The 18,811-nt window shown below is 45.7% G+C and overlaps 3 protein-coding genes across 6 annotated transcripts in view; 2 read left to right on the plus strand and 1 right to left on the minus strand.

The window, feature by feature from the left end:
* The window catches only part of Drc9 (dynein regulatory complex subunit 9), a 41,783-nt gene extending 36,164 nt beyond the window's left edge, over positions 1–5,619 (minus strand). For 2 of the 4 annotated variants that reach the window (XM_021185252.3, XM_021185250.2), the window contains exons 1-2: positions 5,547–5,618; positions 3,049–3,119 (exon numbers count right to left, since the gene is read on the minus strand). In XM_021185252.3, the coding sequence (XP_021040911.1) occupies positions 3,049–3,056 (8 nt within the window). In that variant the 5' untranslated portion in view covers positions 3,057–3,119; positions 5,547–5,618. Of the gene's footprint in view, positions 1–2,969; positions 3,120–5,344; positions 5,472–5,546 lie in introns of those variants that run through there. The other 2 variants (XM_085832186.1, XM_021185251.3) reach the window with 2 other exon arrangements.
* Positions 5,620–5,887: 268 nt separating this feature from the next.
* Positions 5,888–9,560, plus strand: Rpl35a (ribosomal protein L35a). The gene is made up of 5 exons (XM_021185254.2): positions 5,888–6,010; positions 6,497–6,539; positions 6,754–6,906; positions 8,029–8,173; positions 9,481–9,560. Exons 2-5 carry the CDS (start codon positions 6,529–6,531, stop codon positions 9,502–9,504), a joined length of 333 nt encoding a protein of 110 aa, XP_021040913.1. The 5' UTR covers positions 5,888–6,010; positions 6,497–6,528; the 3' UTR covers positions 9,505–9,560.
* Positions 9,561–11,898: 2,338 nt separating this feature from the next.
* Lmln (leishmanolysin like peptidase) overlaps positions 11,899–18,811 on the plus strand; it is a 68,307-nt gene continuing 61,394 nt past the window's right edge. The window contains exons 1-4 of the mRNA XM_021184923.3: positions 11,899–12,189; positions 15,660–15,757; positions 16,826–16,856; positions 18,569–18,651. Of these exons, the coding sequence (XP_021040582.3) occupies positions 11,899–12,189; positions 15,660–15,757; positions 16,826–16,856; positions 18,569–18,651 (503 nt within the window). The remainder of the gene's footprint in view (positions 12,190–15,659; positions 15,758–16,825; positions 16,857–18,568; positions 18,652–18,811) is intronic.

Here is an 18,811-nt window from a genome sequence, read left to right on the forward strand (position 1 = left end):
CTTTCTCTTGCTATTCTTATAAATCCTCAGGATAGCCCGTTCAAAAGCCCAGCGTTTTATTTACATATCAATTCAGTCAGTACCCCAGGCTCCCTTCTGATTATCCCAAGAATCAGTAACTCAGGATCCCTGGATTCTTAGGAGACAGCAAATATATATATATATATATACATATATATATATATATGTATATATATATTTATATTTATATATATTTAACATTGCAAAAGAATTCAGAGATCGTCTGCTTCTGTTAAGTACATACAATAAATTAACTGGGTGGGACACCACCCTGAAATTACCATTTCTATCTTGTCTGGACCTGGACCTGAACTTTCTCTGTCCCAGGCTGACTTTGAACTCAGGAATCTGTCTGCCTTTGCAAGCAAAAATACCACAAAAAAACCCAAACAACAACAACAACAACAAAAAACTCAGCTGGGTGGGATCTCCTGTAACCACCACTCCCTAAATCTCTTTCTCTCCTTCCTTAGCATCTTTCTGACACGCTGGCTCATAGTGCAGCTGCCTCTGTTCCTTTAGATCTGTAAAGCTCCTTATACAATTCATACTGCATCCTTATACTTTATTTACACAGTTGAGAAATTAAATTATATTTTGAACTCGTGTTTTACAGTTCTTTCCTTAAGGGCTGCCCTGGCATTTACCATTTACCCTGAGACACAGACACAGCCTCAGCTCCTGGACTCATGCTGTTTCTCATTATCATGGAGTCATTAACATTAACAGGGAAGACATTCCTCAAGTGAGGAAAATGAAAATATGTACATTATTATATAAACAAGCCTTACATCCACAGCAGCCATTAACACTTGTAGAGGCCCATACCTGCTAGCCCTGTCCCAGGGGCAGGAACCATGTCGTTCAACCCCCACCAAGGCCAAGCACGTAGATCGACTCCTAAAAATGTCATATAACATAACCTCTAAAAAAGACTGAGGGTTGGGATAGCATTGGAAATGGAAATGAAATAAATACCTAATTAAAAAAAAATGGCCAAAAAAAATTAGAGAAACAACACCCTTCACAATAGTCACAAATAATATAAAATACCTTGGTGCGACTCCAACTAAGGAAGTGAAAGATCTGTATGATAAGAATTTCAAATCTCTGAAGAAAGAAATCAAAGAAGATCTCAGAAGATGGAAAGATCTCCTGTGCTCATGGATTGGCAGGATTAATATAGTAAAAATGGCTATCCTGCCAAATGCAACCTACAGATTCAATGCAATCTCCATCAAAATCCCAAATCATTTCTTCACAGTGTTAAACGGGGCATTTTGCAAATTCATCTGGAATAACAAAAAAGCCTAGGATAGCACTGGTACAGTGACAGACAGGTAAATCAATTGGAATAGAATTGAAGACCCAGAAATGAACCCACACACCTATGGTCACTTGATCTTTGACAAGGGAGCTAAAAACATCCAGTGGAAAAAAGACAGCATTTTCAACAAATGGTCCTGGCACAAGTGGCAGTTATCATGTTGAAGAATGCAAATTGATCCATTCTTATCTCCTTGTACATAGCTCAAGTCTAAGTGGCTCAGGGAACTCCACATAAAACCAGAGACACTGAAACTTATAGAGGAGAAAGTAGGGAAAAGTCTAGAAGATATGGGCACAGGGGAAAAATTCCTGAACAGAACGGCAATGGCTTGTGATGTTAGATTGAGAATTGATCAATGAGACCTCATAAAATCTCAAAGCTTCTGCAAGGCAAAAGACACCGTCAATAAGACAAAAAAGGTCACCAACAGATTGGGAATGAATCTTTACCAATCCTAAATCAGATAGGGGACTAGTATCCAATGTATACAAAGAACTCAAGAAGCTGGACTCCTGAAAATCAAATAACACCCCCCCCAAAAAAATGGGGTACAGAGCTAAACAAAGAATTCTCACCTGAGGAATACCAAATGGCTAAGAAGCACCTGAAAAAATGTTCAACATCCTCCCTTAATCATCAGGGAAATGCAAATCAAAACAACCTTGAGATTCCACCTCACACCTGTCAGAAAGGGTAATATAAAAAATTCAGGTGACAGCAGATGCTGTGGAGGATGTTTAAAAAAAAAAAAAAAGACTGAGGCAGGAGGCTTGCATGGGATTCTGCCAAAGACCCTCCAGTAGGACCAACCAAAGGCAATGCACTGGCAGGTAAAGCCATGCTGTTTGCCTATACTAATGCATTTGAGTTTGAGCCACAATTAACTTGATTGGAAAGCACCATATTCAGATATTAATCCCTAGGGCCTCATAAGTACTGAAAGATAGAAGATGCTAGCCAGACTCCAAGATGGCCCACATAACTCTTTCTGGTCCTTATGCCCTGGTATCATCTTCCCTATACTAAGTGGGGAAACCACAAGGATCTGGTGAAAGAAAAAGTGTGATTTCCAGAGCCAGGCAGTAAACAACATGGCCGCTTCTATCTCACTCAAAAGCTCACTCCTAGGGAAGTGCCTTGTCTGTCATGAGGACACTTAGGCTGCCCCTGGCCAACTCCAACCTTCTGGTTAACATTGTCTACTCGATTGTATCTGGAACCATTAAATGTGTGGCCATGGCTGTGAAGGCTTTGCAGACCAGGTTATCTGAGGTGGGAAGACTTAGCTGACATGGATTGAATAAAACAGAGAAAGCAAGCTGAGTGCCAGTGTTCGTCTCTCTCTCTGCTTCTTGCCTGTGGCTGGCCTGCGGCTGGTCCCTTCTGCTCTTGCTGCCATACCTACACCTCCAAGTGTGAGCCAAGACAATGCCTTTCATGTCTGCCCCAAACTGCTTCCTGTGTGACATTTTGTCCCACAGACGAGGGAAAGCTTAACTGGCACAGATCCCACACCAGAGTCACTTGCTAAATGCCCTCAAGCGCCCACCCCACAGCAGCGCTGAAATGGTAAGGTGTTTATACTTTAGGTCGTTACATTAGTTGGTTACATTGTTACCGAAAAGTAATCCACGGAATTCAACAAGTGGCGTAATTGCAACAATACATGGACAAACAAACCGGAACTTGAAACATACTCGTCCATTCTTCCTCAGTTACTTTCCTTGCCCTCTGGGGTAGATTTATAATTTCACAAGAACGAAGGAACCTAAAGTAGAAAAGAAACATTGATATCAGTTCCAGGGAATGCTAGCTTTCCTTTCCTTTACTCTCAGGCTCTTTCTGTAGGAGAGAAAAAAACAAAACCTTACAGAATCCCAAGAGCTATCTATAGCTTGTCTCCTCCTGCTTAGGGAAGCAGGCTCATAAGACGCAGGCTTGTTGTTGTTGTTGTTGTTGTTTTCCAGGCAGGGTAGATGTAGGCTTACTAAGTGACTGGCTCCATTACTGGTTCATCAAACCAGAAGTTATACTCCAGGTAGTCTTTTGCCTCTTCTTACGGTAAATTGACATCTAACACAATTTTAATATGTGTACTTGTACTCTGAGTTTGACTGAGAAGCAACGGAGAACTTTTTTTTTTTGTTGTTGTTGTTTTTCGAGACAGGGTTTCTCTGTATAGCTCTGGCTGTCCTGGAACTCACTTTGTAGACCAGGCTGGCCTCGAACTCAGAAATCCGCCTGCTGAGGCTGGAGAGATGGCTCAGCGGTTAAGAGCATTGACTGCTCTTCCACAGGTCCCGAGTTCAAATACCAGCAACCACATGATGGCTCACAACCATCCATAATGAGATCTGATGCCCTCTTCTGGGGTGTCTGAAGACAGCTACAGTGTACTTACATATAATAATAAATAAATAAATCTTAAAGAAATCCGACTGCCTCTGCCTCCCGAGTGCTGGGATTAAAGGCATGTGCCACCAACGCCCGGCTTCAGATTCATTTTTGATTCTTTAATTTCTTCTATTATTCTTGCCTCTATATTGAATTAAATGGTTCTGCCCTGCTCTATCAGAGAACAGAGTTTATTGTAACTTGACTTAGAGAAATCGAGATTGGGCTGACAAGATGGCTCATCGGTTAAAAGCAATCAGTGCTCTTCTGAGGGTCCTGAGTTCAAATCCCAGCAACCATATGGTGGCTCACCACCATTTGTAATGAGATCTGACACCCTCTTCTGGTGTGTCAGAAGAGGCCATCCTTGGCTCAATACAGGGAGTTTGGGGCCAGCCTAAGCTACATGAGACCTTGTCCTTCTTGTTAATGGCTTTTAAAAAAATGTGTATGTGCCTGCTTATCTTTATGTGCACTGTGTGCATACAGCAGATTTCCTAGAGCTGAAGTTATAGGTAATTGTGAGTCCCTGATGTAGATGCTGGGAACTGAACTGAAGACCTCTTTAAAAACAGTGTATGCCCTTAAACATTGAGACATTTCTCTAGTCCCTGTCTCAAAACAAAACAAAACAACAATAATAACAATAACAAGTTGCATGTAAAATCTAGCTCTAGAGTCTGAGGCCATCTTCCGACCTCTGAAAGCACACACATGCATGTGGAATATTCTAGTATGCATAAACAGGTTTTTAAAGAGAAGGCTTGCTGGGCGGTGGTGGCTCACACCTTTAATCCCAGCACTCAGGAGGCAGAGGTAGGCAGATTTCTGAGTTCGAAGCCAGCCTGGTCTACAGAGTGAGTTCCAGGACAGCCAGGGTTATACAGAGAATCCCTGTCTCCAAAAACCAAAAAAAAAAAAAAACCCCAAAAAAAAAAAAAAGGAAGTCTTGACCTTTTGACATACCACATGTGTAATCTGCTTGTTGTCTTGGGTTTTTTTGCGAGGAGTGGGGGAGCAAGGGTGAGATTTCTTACTCTGTAGCCTAAAACAGAGCAATCTTCATACTTCAGCCTTCTAAGTGCAAGGATTGCAGACACCAGAGCCAGCATGCCATCCTTGCTCCCTCATGTAGGCTGCAAGGGGCCAGACGTTTTAGTTTGTTTACCCTGGTGCCCTCCAAGCCTACAGCATTCTTGGTAGTGGTAGTCATTCAATAAATTACTCTCTGAATAAATAAATGGATCCATCAGTTCGCCTTAATTAATGCACAAGTTAGGAACTGTAAATCTGAGTCTATTAAATGTATCTTCATCTGACAAGTCAGGGAAAGGATGGAAGAATATCTTCTATCTCTCACTTCCTCACACCGTCTCCCTTTTTTTCAGATGGGGTGTCATGTAGCTCAGGCTGACTGGCACTCCCTATGTAGCAGAGGATGGTCTTTTAAGTTCTATTCACCTGCTCGCATATCTAGAATACTGGGGTTACAAGCAAGCACCGGGACCGCGGTTTGCCTCATGGATGTTTGTTGCTGTTAAGATGGGGCCTTGCTATGTAACTTAGCCTAGCCTCGAATTTGTGATGTGATCCTCCTACCTCAGTCTCCAGAATAAATGCTGAGGTTAACGGGCAACGGCTACCACAGCCTGTTTGTTAAATGAAAGATGGAAAAAAAGAAAAAAACAAATCAAGAGAAAGTAGCGTTCCTCCTGCCTTCATGCTCCAGGTTTTTCTCTCCTCTATGGTAGGAGCCCAAGTCTCCATTCTAGGAAGAGGAGAAAACTCAACTTTTCCTTACCTCTCTGCCAGCCCAGCTGGAGGCGGGAACCAAACTAATCGGTAGCTATGGCAACGCGTCGCGCATGCTCTTTTTTTTTTTAAGTAGGACCCTTGATTCTTTCTTAGTCGACTACGATTTTGCCTTTCCCTGTTCCTAAATAATACGTGTTGCCGCTTACAAAGACGAAAGGACAGGAGGGAAAAAAATTAAAGTTCTTGAGCGCGGCTTGGCCGAGTCGAGCCTCTCTCTGTCCCTGACCTTTGCTTTCTGGCGCAGTGCGAGCGGCCTAAGCGCGGAGAGGGGCGGGGCGTGCATCCCAGAAGGCCGCGCGGCGGGGCTTGCCTTCCTCTTTCCGCCATCTTGGCGCCTGTGGAGGTGAGGGGGGTTCATGCTGCTGAGCTTTGGGGCCCGATTGCTGGGGTGCGCTTAGTTCCATCCCTCACCGAGACAACCTGGCGTCTCGGAGAACCTGACCGCCACAGGTTTCTGGGGATTCCAGGAAGATGGAGGGCGGGATGGAGGCGATGACGGGCTGATGGTGTGGAGGCCTCGGGCTCGGGAGGAGAGAATGGGTGCATTTCCCCCGATCTTGGTGGACCGGGGAGCGGTGGTCCCTGGGAGCTGGGTTCCCCGCACAGAGCCGGATCTCGCCTGTGTTAGCTGCTTTCTGTACTGATGGAGGCATGAGCTCGCCTCCGGGTTCCTTTTGGGGTTCGAGAAGTTAAGTCTCGGGTGAGTCGCCTTCCCACCCGGCGCTTGCCCACGATTCCGAGTCGTTCGTTGTCATTGGTTGCGGGAGCCCTGAGTATTTTGCCAGGCTCTGCCTCTGTTGGGGGCACGGCGTAGGTAAGAGGTCCCCATCCTTGGGAAGCCGACTGAAGCCATCTCTCGCGCCGGGAAATAGTGACAGGTGGGATGCGTGCTGCATGACTCTCGGTTGAGCTCTCGGTTTTGTTTTTTTTTTTCAGGCCTGCTGGGAACAGGACTTCTAACAGCAAGTATGTCTGGAAGGTACGCGATCTCAGAATAGTCGATTTCTCCGTTTCTATTTTGTTAGATGAAACGCGAAGCCAAAGTTCAGTGAAATGTGGGAGGGGGGCGAGAGATCTGCTGTAGATAGCTGGAGTAGGAATTACTACAAAGCAAATCATGGTGGCTTGCCAAAAAAAGATGCATGAAAAGTTGTAACGGGGTAGTCATCATGTCTTTCTTAACGTTGTCTTAGGCTGTGGTGCAAGGCCATTTTTGCTGGCTACAAGCGAGGTCTCCGGAACCAAAGAGAGCACACGGCTCTTCTTAAAATTGAAGGCGTTTATGCCCGAGATGAAACGGAGTTCTACTTAGGCAAGAGATGTGCTTATGTGTATAAAGCAAAAAAGTAAGTATGTTCCCATGCCTTTTAATTTTTGGTTGACTAGTCTCGTTTTTTTCTACTGAAAAGGAAGGGGGTGTTAGTGAGAAATTGGTGTGGTTGAGTCTTCCTAGACACGTGAAGAGCTTAGAGGAAATTAGAGCAGGATCTTTTGGTCGGTGGTATGGACTATATCGGCACCATTGGTTCTTCGTACAAGTGTAGAAGGTCACTGTGTTGAGTCCCTAACATGGTTAAAAACAAAGATTACAGCTCTTAGTGCCTTTCATTTTCCTTTGAAAGGGTTTATATAATACTTGTAAATGTATCTTGATTTGTTTTAGTTACTAAAAATGACAATTACTAGAATAGATGTTTTTGTTATTGTACAGTTTCTTTGCATTCCCACATCTATATTGAATTAGGTGATTCTGCTCTGCTCTGTGAACAAACAGTCTATTGCACCCTGACTTAGAACAATTGAGGTTACATTTGGAAAAAGTTTTTATGAGAAATTACTTAATTTTTATGTGCATTGGTGTTTTGCTTGTTTATATAGTTGTGAGGGAGCCAGATTCCCTGGACCTGGATATTTGTGTGTGTGTGTGTGTGTGTGTGTGTGTACGCATGCGTGCTTGTTTTAAGCTGGGTACTATATTGGTTCTCTGGTCCCTCTTTTCCTACTGGGAATTGAACATAAAGCCATATAGAAATTGGCCCTGTGTGCACTGTCAGGTCATGCGTATGTGTGTGAGTCCTGCATGCCCTTAGTCCCAGCATTCAGGAGGCAGACCTGAGTGAGGGCTGTAGCTCAGGCTCAGCCTGGTTGAGACCTCAGTGGTTTGCTTCATGCCCATTATTCTCCGTCTCTGATAACCTGTGCTTGCAGGTCCTCGTTTACAGCTTTTATCCCAAGTAGGCGTCATTGCTGTGTCTTTCCACATTTACTCTTAATGATTTTAGCACACAGAACTATCCTAAAAATAGGCTTTATGTATATGAATTGTTGAATGAATGTTGTTCCCCCAATTTCTCAAGGTGTTCTGTGTGGAGAGTAGAGGTGGGAGCCTGGACCCTAGGAAATAACTGAGTTAGTGTCATGTTTATGTCCATGTTGGAGCTCATGCCGCTTATGTCTTTAAAAACCAGCAATACAGTGACTCCTGGAGGCAAACCAAACAAAACCAGAGTGATCTGGGGAAAAGTAACTCGGGCTCACGGAAACAGCGGCATGGTTCGCGCCAAATTCCGAAGCAACCTTCCTGCGAAGGCCATTGGACACAGAATCCGTGTGGTGAGTACCAATAGCAAAATAAATGACTCTTTTGATACTTACTACCTACCTCAAGACTGTGAGTGTAAAAGTCCAGAGTATAAACCAATTCTGTGAATTGGTGACTGACTTAAGTAAAAAAAACAGAACTGGCAGGGTGAAGCAGGCGGCCCTCGAATGAATAGCATTTAAGTTTCATTATCACTAAAGCAACCTGGGGGGGGGGGATACTTTGGACAGGATTTGACTCTGTCTGTGACAGAGTCTTATGGTGTACCCCTGGTTGTCCTGGAACTTGTTATGTACACAAGGTTCATGTTTTACTTTGATCTGTGGCAGGTTCTCACAAAGTTGTCAAGGCTGGTCTTGAACTTAAAGTCCCGCCTCAGCCTTCTAAGTAGTTGGGATTTCAGGCCAATGCTACCTAGCTCATCTTATGTCGTGCCTTGTTTGGGGGTTTGGGGGCATGTTATGGTTTGTTGTGTCTACCACCTCAGTCCTGCCAGACTAGACAGCGACTTTATCCTGTACATGGCAAGCGTGCTCACACCAGGTTTCAGGACTTTGGCCCACGGCTAGGACATGCTATGTTGAGATTTTTGTTATTCTTTCCGCTTGGGTCCATTTATAGTGTACTCTAATGGTGGGAATGTTGGGCGCCACCATACCCGGCTCGACAACTTGCATTTTAGGGTTGTCATGTGGGCACACATGGCACAAGAGTGTATGAAGGTCAGAGGGCAATTTGTAGGAGTCAGCTATTCTGCTGTGGCATTTGCAAGAATCAAACTCATGTGGTCAGGCTTGGTGGCAAGGGCCTGTACCCACTAAGCCATTTCACTTGAGTATTTTTGTTTAGTTTTGAATGCTGGATTTGGGGCTAGGGTTCATAGGTCAGTTCGGAGTCCTGATTATAGTTAGCATTCATGATCCTTGGTCTTGGATACCAGGGGGGAAAAGTGCTAGTTCCTGAGGCTGGGAGGTGGAGGCTCAGTTGGAAAAACTAAGGTTTTTTCCCCCAGCAGCCACATAAAGACAGGCACAGCAGTGTCATGTCTGTAATTTGAGTCCTGGGGAAATGGGAGAATCCCTGGGCTGTGGGGCAGTCAGTGAGAGAGAGACCTTTTCATCTCATTGAAGTGAACAGCAGCCGAGAATGTACGTGCTACACACAGATGACCATATACAAAATGAGTATTACGTAAGGTCAGATGCTGTGCAAATGCCTCCTTACTATCAGGATAAAGCCACCAGGTGCATTTTGGGATCAGTAATATGGTAATGTGATATTTATAATTCACCTAATGTTTCTGTTTCTTTTTTCCCAGATGCTGTACCCATCCCGGATTTAAACTAATGGAGAGTAAATAAATAAAAGTAGATTTGTGCTCTTGTATTTTTTTTTCCACATCTGTCCTAAATTGAGTTTCTCTTTGTTAAGGTGTTTGGAGTTGTATAGCAGTTTGGGAGTGCAAGGAACTTCTATGTAATCGTATTAGACAAAAAGTTTTCCTGGGTGAGGTGGCATATACCTTCAGTGCAGATGCTCACATCCAGGCCAGCCAGGGCTGTATAGTGAGAGCCTGTCTCAGAAAAAGTTTTCTGTTATTAATGCTGGGGCAGAGCTGGGTTATATGAGTAACCTCTTGGAGAGCGATTTCCATTCTAGATTTTTAGTGAAAGAAGCGTCAAGTCATCATAGGCTTGAGGTGGACCTCACTGAAACACTGACCACTGCCATGCTGTGGTCATGCTGTGGGCGTGAGGTGAGGCACCGTGGTAATAGTACATGCTTGTTCCCCATACTAATCCAGAAACTCGGGAGGGACTTGGGAAGAATCTGAATGGTGCTTGTCTTGGTGTTTGTTGCCTTTTGGATAAACGGGGGTGGGATGGCGTGGTGGTGTTGGGGATTGATTTGGGATTGGTCAAGTGAAAGTAATATGCTGAAAAGGTCAGACTAGTGCATTTTATTTCTACCTTGGAAAACTGCCCTTGAAAATGGCTGGTTTCAATACATGCAGGGTTGATAATAGCATATTTACAAAAGTATGCAGGGCTCTCAGTCACATGTAGGTTTGAGGATATCCTGGAAATAAGGCATATTTAGGTTGCTAACAAGTTCTTTTATTAACCGGTTTAGACTGGACTGTGCTACAGAGCTTGAGCTCTTAAAGATGAAATGGCCAGGCAGTGGTGGTGCAGGCCTTTAATCCCAGCACTTGGGAGGCAGAGGTGGTCGAATCTCTTGAGTTAAAGGCCAGCCTGGTCTATAGTGAGGCCCCCCCACCCCCCAAAAATGGTTGAGTCCTTTCCAAGATGATAGTACTGCAACGATTGGGGGAAAACTGCATCAGAGGGCACAAGGCAGTTCCCAGAAAGGTTGGTTAGTTCAAAGTGAGGTTGACATAGCAAGTTGTACTTTTAGAAAAGTGTTCCTTGCTGCGTTGTGAGTGGTCTCCAAAGGAGTGTAATAAAGAGCAACTAGGTTAGCTCACTAGATCCCTGTGTACTTAATATTGAAAACTACTTTTTAGGGGTGTCAGTCTTGGATTTATTATCTAAATTGTTTTCCCCAAAAGCCAACAAAGCAACTTGTGTGTCAGTTACGGTGTGGTCAACAGTGACCACTGGAAGAGTTAGGTGTGCAGGACAGACTTAACGCCATGAAAGGAGCGGCACAGGGCTCTTAGGTACTCCACTGGGGATTTTTTTTTTTTTTTAAAGATTTGTTTGTTATATGTAAGCACACTGTAGTTGTCTTCAGACACCCCAGAAGAGGGTGTCAGATCTCATTACGGATGGTTGTGAGCCACCATGTGGTTGCTGGGATTTGAACTCAGGACCTCTGGAAGAGCAGCCAGTGCTCTTAACCGCTGAGCCATCTCCCCACCCCACCCCACCTCGGGAATTTTCCATTATAGTTACTGAAATTCACAGGTTTAAAAAACGTTAGGATTAGCCGGGTGGTGGTGACCCACGCCTTTAATCCCAGCACTTGGGAGGCAGAGGCAGGTGGATTTCTGAGATATCTTGACAAACCACTATAAACTGAGGTGGGGTTTGCAATTTTAGTTTTGAGAACTGAAATTGAGTGGACAGTAAGTGCTGCTTTAAACAATTCCTAGAATTCCATCTTAAAAGTAGTTAGGAAGCCCAGCAGTGACAGCCAGGGATACACAGAGAAACCCAGGAACGGGCGGGGGGGAAAAAAAGGTGTGTGTGTGGGGGGGGGCTTTGGTGGCTGAATAGTTAAGTTTACAAAGTTGAGCCAATGTTGGGAATTAAGCATTTGCAGTAAGCAGAGAAAGGTTGAGACTCCTTTAAGGTATAAGGAATGACTTACTCATGCCATGGCAAGTGACCTTTGAGCAAAGACTTCAATCTTGTAGATAGGGGCTCTCTTAACTTTTCCTGGGTTAGTGGGTAGACAAGCTGTCACATATGTACCATAACCCTAGTTGGTTGTCCAAATAGCTATGGTGCTGGAGTGGACTGAAGGGTGTGGATCACAGGACCAGCTGTGGGTCGAGCGCTTAGCAGCTGGCCCGTCCGCTGCTACGGAATGAAGTGGGAGCAGCGGCTTCTGAATGCGCCGCTCCGCACGCCCATCCGCTTTGCACTAATCCCCGCTAGCCCAGGGTTCCCACAGCTCAGTTCACGTGGGCTGCCCAGCGGCGCTCATTGGCCAGCTCCGCGCGTCGCCGCGGTCGCCGCTGCCCTCGTCCTCCGCCGGACCCGGCGTGATGCGGGCCAATGGCGAGGCGGCTGACAGCCCGCCACCTGTCCGCGGCGAGGGCGGGCGGCGGCGAGGAGGCGTCGCACTCCATGGTAACGACGCCGGCCCGAAGATGGCGGCCGCTGGGTCTGGAGGAGCGGGCGGCCCGGGACCAGGGCCGCGAGGCCGCTGGGGCGGCTGCCTGTGGGTGCGAGGCGTCCTGCTCGTGCTGGGCGGGCTCCCGGCCGGTGCCGGGGCTGCTCCCGTCTCCCTGGGCACTTCGCCTCCGTGTCGCCATCACGTCCTTTCCGACACTGAGGTAGGGCGAAGCGGGGCGCGAACGGGCCGGGCGAGGGAGTGGCTGGAGTAACGTGGAGGGTGTGGCGTCCCGGAAGGCGGACTGCAGGTGCTCTGCAGGAGAAAGCCCTCGCCCGACCCGCGGGACCCGCCGGACCCGCCGGACCCGCCGTCAGCCCCTGCTGCCTGCAGAGCAGCTGAGTTAGGCACTTGTCCCCTCCCGTTCCGCTTAGCCAGTACTACCACAAACTTGGACGAGCATCAGAATAATCGAAGCGCTTGTTAGAACAGATTGCCGCCCCGCTCCCCCCACTTTCTGACTCAGGAGCTCTGGCATGCATCCCCACAATTCAGATTCCTAGATACTGATGCAGCTTACTTCAGCACCACACCGAGGACCACTTATCCGAAGACTTGAGAAGCAGTTGCTGGGAGAACCAGACAGAGCTGTTGGAAGGCTACTACTGAGAAAACTCAGGAGACCAAAGTTCAGGATTCGTTTTCTACTTAGTTATGGCTTTGCTGCCTTTATCCCATCCCCTCTGCTCTGTGAAGTCTGCCCCTTCTTCCACCTTCCACCTCTCAGTCTTTATAAATTCTTGTAGTCTCGGTTCACTCAGATCTGCCTACCAAGACCACCCCAGTAGAGCTTTCTTCCCATTTCCTCTGGAGGCCTTATCTACACTGTATTCTGGCATTGAACCAGGTTCTCTTCTGTGCTACACACAGCTTTCAGCCTTGCCTTGCAGTGTTCAGACTGGCCTTGAACTTACTGTGTAGCTCAGGCTGGCCTGGAATTTGAGATCCTCCTGCCTCTGTTTCCAGAGTGCTGGGGTTGTAGAAGTATGACATCACTTCTGGCTCTGCTCATTCTTTATCCTCTTCAGTGAGCTTTTTGTTTTGTTGGTGTTCTTTTAACACACACACACACACACACACACACACCTGCTCCTCGTTTGGTTCTTTCTGTCATTGCTAGCCTTCCTCGACACTTTATACGCTCATTTCCCTGTAAGCCCAGTGAGCACATGACAGTCACATTAAGGGAGTTGCTTCAGTTCAGGGCTGAAGAGGTGGTTTCTGCTCCCTGCTGTCTTCCCTCAGCACAGATCACATTCTTCTGCTGGGTCTCGTAACTGTTAAGTTTTCATTAGGTGGTGGCCACTGTGAGCCTCCCCCTCTCAGTCTTTCTCCCCCTTACCTTGTGCTACTGTAAGGTCTGAACCTGTGTTCTTATTAAGCCCGTGATGCTCTGCGTTCTGCCTCCTGCACAAAACCCCTGGGAAAGGGGGGCCTTGTAAGTCGGAGGCACTGTTCCTGTATTTCAAGAGCAGACCTTGCAAGCTGTGTCTCTTCTCCTCTAGTGCCTTCAGCTAGTATTCTTTAGTCGTTTTGTTTTCTGAATCAGGGTCTCCTGAAGCCCAGGCTGGCCTGGAACTCACTCTGTAGCCTCTACCTGCCTTCATTTCCCAAGTGTTGGTATTATAGGGGTGGGATTACCACATTTGGCTTCAAGTGGAACTGGTTTTAAATAGTTCCTCCAAATTTGACAATATATATTATCTATATGACGCTACCATTCCATTCCTAGAAGCTAGCAGTTCCACTTTTGTATGTTAGTGCTGAGTTTGGTGCTCTGGAATCTGCAGTCTGTATGTGGTCTAGTGTGTATGTAAGTCAGAGAGAGAATAAGCTATGTTTCTCTTAACTTTTCTCAAATAGCCCCTTTTCCATAGCATCTCTCCTTAACCTGTTCCTCTAAAGTTGACTTTCGTGCCTTCTGTTTGTGACCTTGATTCAGTTTATTAGGAATTACCGGACTCAGCAGTCTTCATTACCTCAAGGCAATGTAGATGTCATACATGCATCCAAGTACCTGCCACAGGGCCTTGCATATGAAGACACCCAATATACGCTTAACTTAATGAATGCAGCGTGGGGCTGTAGTCCACTGATAGAAGGTATGACCCCAAAGCCCTGGGTTAGCCTCCAGCATTGTAAAGTAACAGCAACAGCTAAGCACAACCAAAGCCACAGGGCACTGTCACCTGCCCGGTGAGGAGGAAGACTGCAGGCAGGCTGTCTGCCAGGGGAAGAGAGTGGACAGTACACACTGTAGATCAATAGCATGCAGCATAGCTATTTTTCTACAAAATGAGTGATCCCATTTTTGTTCTATAAATATTCAGAAATATTAAATGTAAGAAAAATAATGAAGGAAGTGATTATTCACTGTTAGGGTTATAAGAATGAGTTATGCATAGCCTATCATTTAGCTAAAACTTTTTTTTTCCTGTGTTTCATAAGTTACATAAAGTTGGTCATCCTGAGCCTGGTGCTGGTGCACGCTTTTAATCCCAGCAGGCAAATCTCTGTGAGTTTAAGGCCAGCCTGATCTACAGAGTGAGTTCCGGGACAGCCAGAGCTACATAGAAAAATCCTGTCTCTTAAAAAAAAAGGAGGGGGGTATTCTCTTGTAAGAAGGTTTTGTTCTTCTTAAAGGGTAACTTAAGGTCCTGTTAGGGCTGGTGTAGCTCTTTTGGTAAAGCACTTTCCTTTACAAAATCAAAATAATAAAGCCAGGTGGGGGTGGTGAACCCCTGTCATCCCAGAATTCAGGGCAGAAGCAGGTGACTGTGAATTTGGGGCTAGCCTGGTCTCTAGAAGAGTGACTTCCAGGACAGCGAGGGCTATACAGAGAAAACTTGTCTTGAAAAACCAAAATGAAAAAATAAAACGGACCGAGTGTGAAGGTACATACTTAAATCCTAGCCGTAGAGAAGCGGAGATGGGAGGGGTGCTGGGGCTCACTGGCCAAACAGGTGAGCCTGCTGGGCAACCCCCTCGCCCGTGAGAGACCCCGTCTCCAAAAACAAGGTGGATGGCGTTTGCCCACACGCACCTACTCACAAACACACACTCACACACCAGACACTTTGATAAACACACACTCATGTACACATACCCACACAAGCACACTCTCACACACGCTTACATTTTCAGTCTCCTGTCATTTTCTTCTCTCTTTTGAGACAAAATCTAACTGTTCCCTGTGTAACTCTGGCTGGCCTTGAACTCCAAATGCTGGGATTGATGGAGTGAGCTGTCCACTCAACCTCTCTCATCAGTTTCTAAAGGCTTGCGTCAGCAAAACTAGATTCTGTATGACAAACTGCAAAGCCTTCACCAAGCCCGAGCCTTTCTGGCAGCTGTGTCCCTGTAACAATTTACTCACCTCAAAAGTTCAAAATGCTTATCTCTCAATGATAACATTTTTCTTGGGCGACATTTGGGGTTCGGGAACGCTAACAAAACAGAATATAAGGTAAGGGACTTTTAGGGGGGTGTCACACTTAAAATTTAGCTCATTTTACTTAGGTCTCAATTGGGCACTTAAATGAACACACATTATTATATTTAAATTTTACTTGAGTAAAGAAAAATGTCATACCCACTTTTAAAAAAGATATTTCAGACCATTCACTCTTCTAGGTCATAAATAAGGTCCATCTTAAGACAAATCATGTCACGAAGAGAGATGCTGACGGGCATTTACGAATCAAGACCATCTACGACCAGAGCATTGAAGAGTAAGTCTGCTGTTCCTTTGCCACGTTTATTGTTTGCTTGTTTGCAATGTCTTCCTGTGCTGGCCACGCTGGCTGTCACCTCATTGTGTTGCCCTGACCGGCCTCAGACTCACTCACTGCATCAGTCTGGTCGCCTTTTCCTAGTGTTGGTCTAAGTATTAAAGATATTTTCGTGGTTATCGAACGAACAGAATATCCAAAGGTGGAACTAGAGAAGGCTGGCGTCACTCTAACACAGAACTGAGTTGAGATTGCCTTTCATCCTAAAAGGGCAAAGGCCGTGGTGTGTAACTAAAACTGCTTATCGTGAATAATTTAAAGAGAACCAGGGTGGCCTTACTTGACTGTGGCCATAGCAGACCTGGAAGACACTTGTCAGTAAGCATTCAAAGGAAACATCAGAGGCAGAGCAAGTATAAACTCGGATGAAGGAGATACAGAGGAGCTGAGAGCAGCCCCGAGCACACGCTGGGGTCTGAAGTCATTGATGCACTGCGCATAGGGCAGTCCATGTCCTTCTGCAGCCTGACCGTTCTGAATGAACGAGCTAGTGAGTGACCATGCTTAGTCCCATCCATCCATGCTTGGGCACAGCAGGATGTCTCCCACACCTGTGAAGGTAAGCGGAGACTTTGGAAGCCATGTGCTTCCACCTAGAGCGACTCAGAGCCCTCAACAGGTACAGGGCGGTGCTCTGTCTCAGGGCGGCCGTACTTTTCTTTCTTTCTTTTTTTTTTTTTTAAAGATTTATTTTTATTTATTTTATGCATGTGAGTACACTGTAGCTGTCTTCAGACACTCCAGAAGAGGGCGCCAGATCTCGTTACGGATGGTTGTGAGCCACCATGTGGTTGCTGGGATTTGAACTCTGGACCTTCGGAAGAGCAGTTGGGTGCTCTTACCCACTGAGCCATCTCACCAGCCCCGGCCGTACTTTTCTTATGTAGTAGTGGAGACTGAACCCAGGGCCTTGTGCCCGCTCGGCATGTGTGTGTCCTACCGCCAGGCTGTGCCGTTTCACCAACCCTTAGAGTGGCAGTTCTTATGTTTTTCTCCTTATGTTTTCAGGTTGCTCCCTGAGAAAAGATATCTTGTAAAGGTACGTAATTGTAAATACTCATCAGCTGTGTACTTCAGATCCGCACATTCTATTATGTGCTAATTCTCCTATGAAAAAGAAACACATACGCGGCTGGTTTGTGAATGAATAAATGGTAAATATATGTCTCATTTGAATAAAGGTGTTTTGTGATATGTTTAGTAAAACTTCGTTGGTATTTGATGTTATCATTTTATAATTTGATATTAAATCAGTATTCTCATCTTTTTTTTCTTAGTCTGTCAAGGTTTTGGGGAACAATGCGTGCTAAGGATAGGGTACAAAGGACACTTTTGGCAATACGTGGGGAAAACCATTCTCTGGATGGGAATATTCTTTGTCCTAAGGATTAGTTGACGTGACAATGTGGCATGGCAGAGGCATTATTACCATCACTACTGTGTGTGTGATGTGAGTGCATGTGCAGGGGCAGAGGCCAACCTTCACAAGTATCCTTCCATCATGGCTTCCCAAGATTAAGCAAGGGTCAAGGGTTTTGTTTTGTTGGGTTGTTTTTTTTTGTTTCCCCACACACACCCCTCCCAGACAGGATTTCTCCATATAGTCCTGGTTGTCCTGGAACTCACTTTCGTCACTTTGTAGACCAGGCTGGCCTCGAACTCAGGACTCCACCTGCCTCTGCCTCCCAAATGCTGGAATTAAAGGCGTGCGCCACCACTGCCCAGCAGAGATCAAGATTTGATTGGCACATGCCTTTCCCCACTAAACCATCTCACCAGCCCCAGAGTTTTTACATAGATTCCTTCTCATCAGGAAGGGTGTGTGTATGTGTGTGTGTGTCTGGGTGTTCTCACATGCACGTGCATGCGCATGCTCACAGGTGCACGCCTGTGCATACACAGGCACAGGTGGAGGTCAGAGAACCAAATTTCAGAGTTTGACCTCTCCTTCCGTTGAGGAATATTCCTGGGCTGGAACTAGGATTTTGAGGGTTACACAGCAAATGCCTTTACTTTGCCGAGCCACCTCATCAGACTATGGAGTCCCACACATGCCTCTCTGGCCCACAGAACTCAGTGAGCTTCTACATAAGATAATCACTGACAGTTGGAGTGTACATCTTCATTAGTGTTCTCAGTCATGAGCGTTGGGATTTATGTTTCCTAGGGTGTAAGGTGAGCAGGGAGGTTTCTGCCTAATGCTCTATTCCCAAGCTCCACTAGAGAACTCGTCATCAATTCCTCAGAGATACTCCCTGCTACCATATGACCATGCACAGGTGTCTGTATTCCCAAATCCTAGCTTTCTTACTTGTTCTTACAGCCACTAATAGTCCATGTTTGATTGTTTTTTTCTTTTTATGATTTATTTATTTATTTTATGTATGTGAGTACACTGTAGCTGTACAGATGGTTGTGAGCCTTCATGTGGTTGCTGGGAATTGAATTTTTTTAGGACCTCCGCTCGCTCCAGTCAATCCCATTCACCCAGTCCCTGCTCACTCCAGCCCAAAGACTTATTATTATAAATAAGTACACTGTGGCTATCTTCTAACATACCAGAAGAGGGTGTCAGATTTCATTATGGGTGGTTGTGAGCCACCATGTGGTTGCTGGGATTTGAACTCAGGACCTTTGGAAGAGCAGTCAGTGCTCTTACCCGCTTAGCCATCTCACCAGCCCCCATGATTGTAAACACAGTGTATTCCATGGCTGTCCTTCTAACTAGATTTTTTTTTCTCTTTTATTTAGAACAAACTTTTCCCACAAGCTATTTCTTATTTAGAGAAAACATTTCAAGTTCGAAGACCTGCTGGCAGGATCTTACTTAGCAGGTATGTGACATCAGACATTGATCATTACCGCCATTCGTCTAGCCCTGTGAACTCCCTGCTTACCAACGTGACAATGCACGGAACCTACAGTAGACATCCATTATGTGTGGTTTTAGAACCAAAACTACAAGCTATTTAAAAGGATTCAGAAAGCACCTAC

This window comes from Mus caroli, unplaced genomic scaffold (assembly GCF_978045245.1).
Source record: "Mus caroli unplaced genomic scaffold, Mus_caroli_1 scaffold_17, whole genome shotgun sequence".
Lineage (NCBI taxonomy): Eukaryota > Metazoa > Chordata > Mammalia > Rodentia > Muridae > Mus > Mus caroli.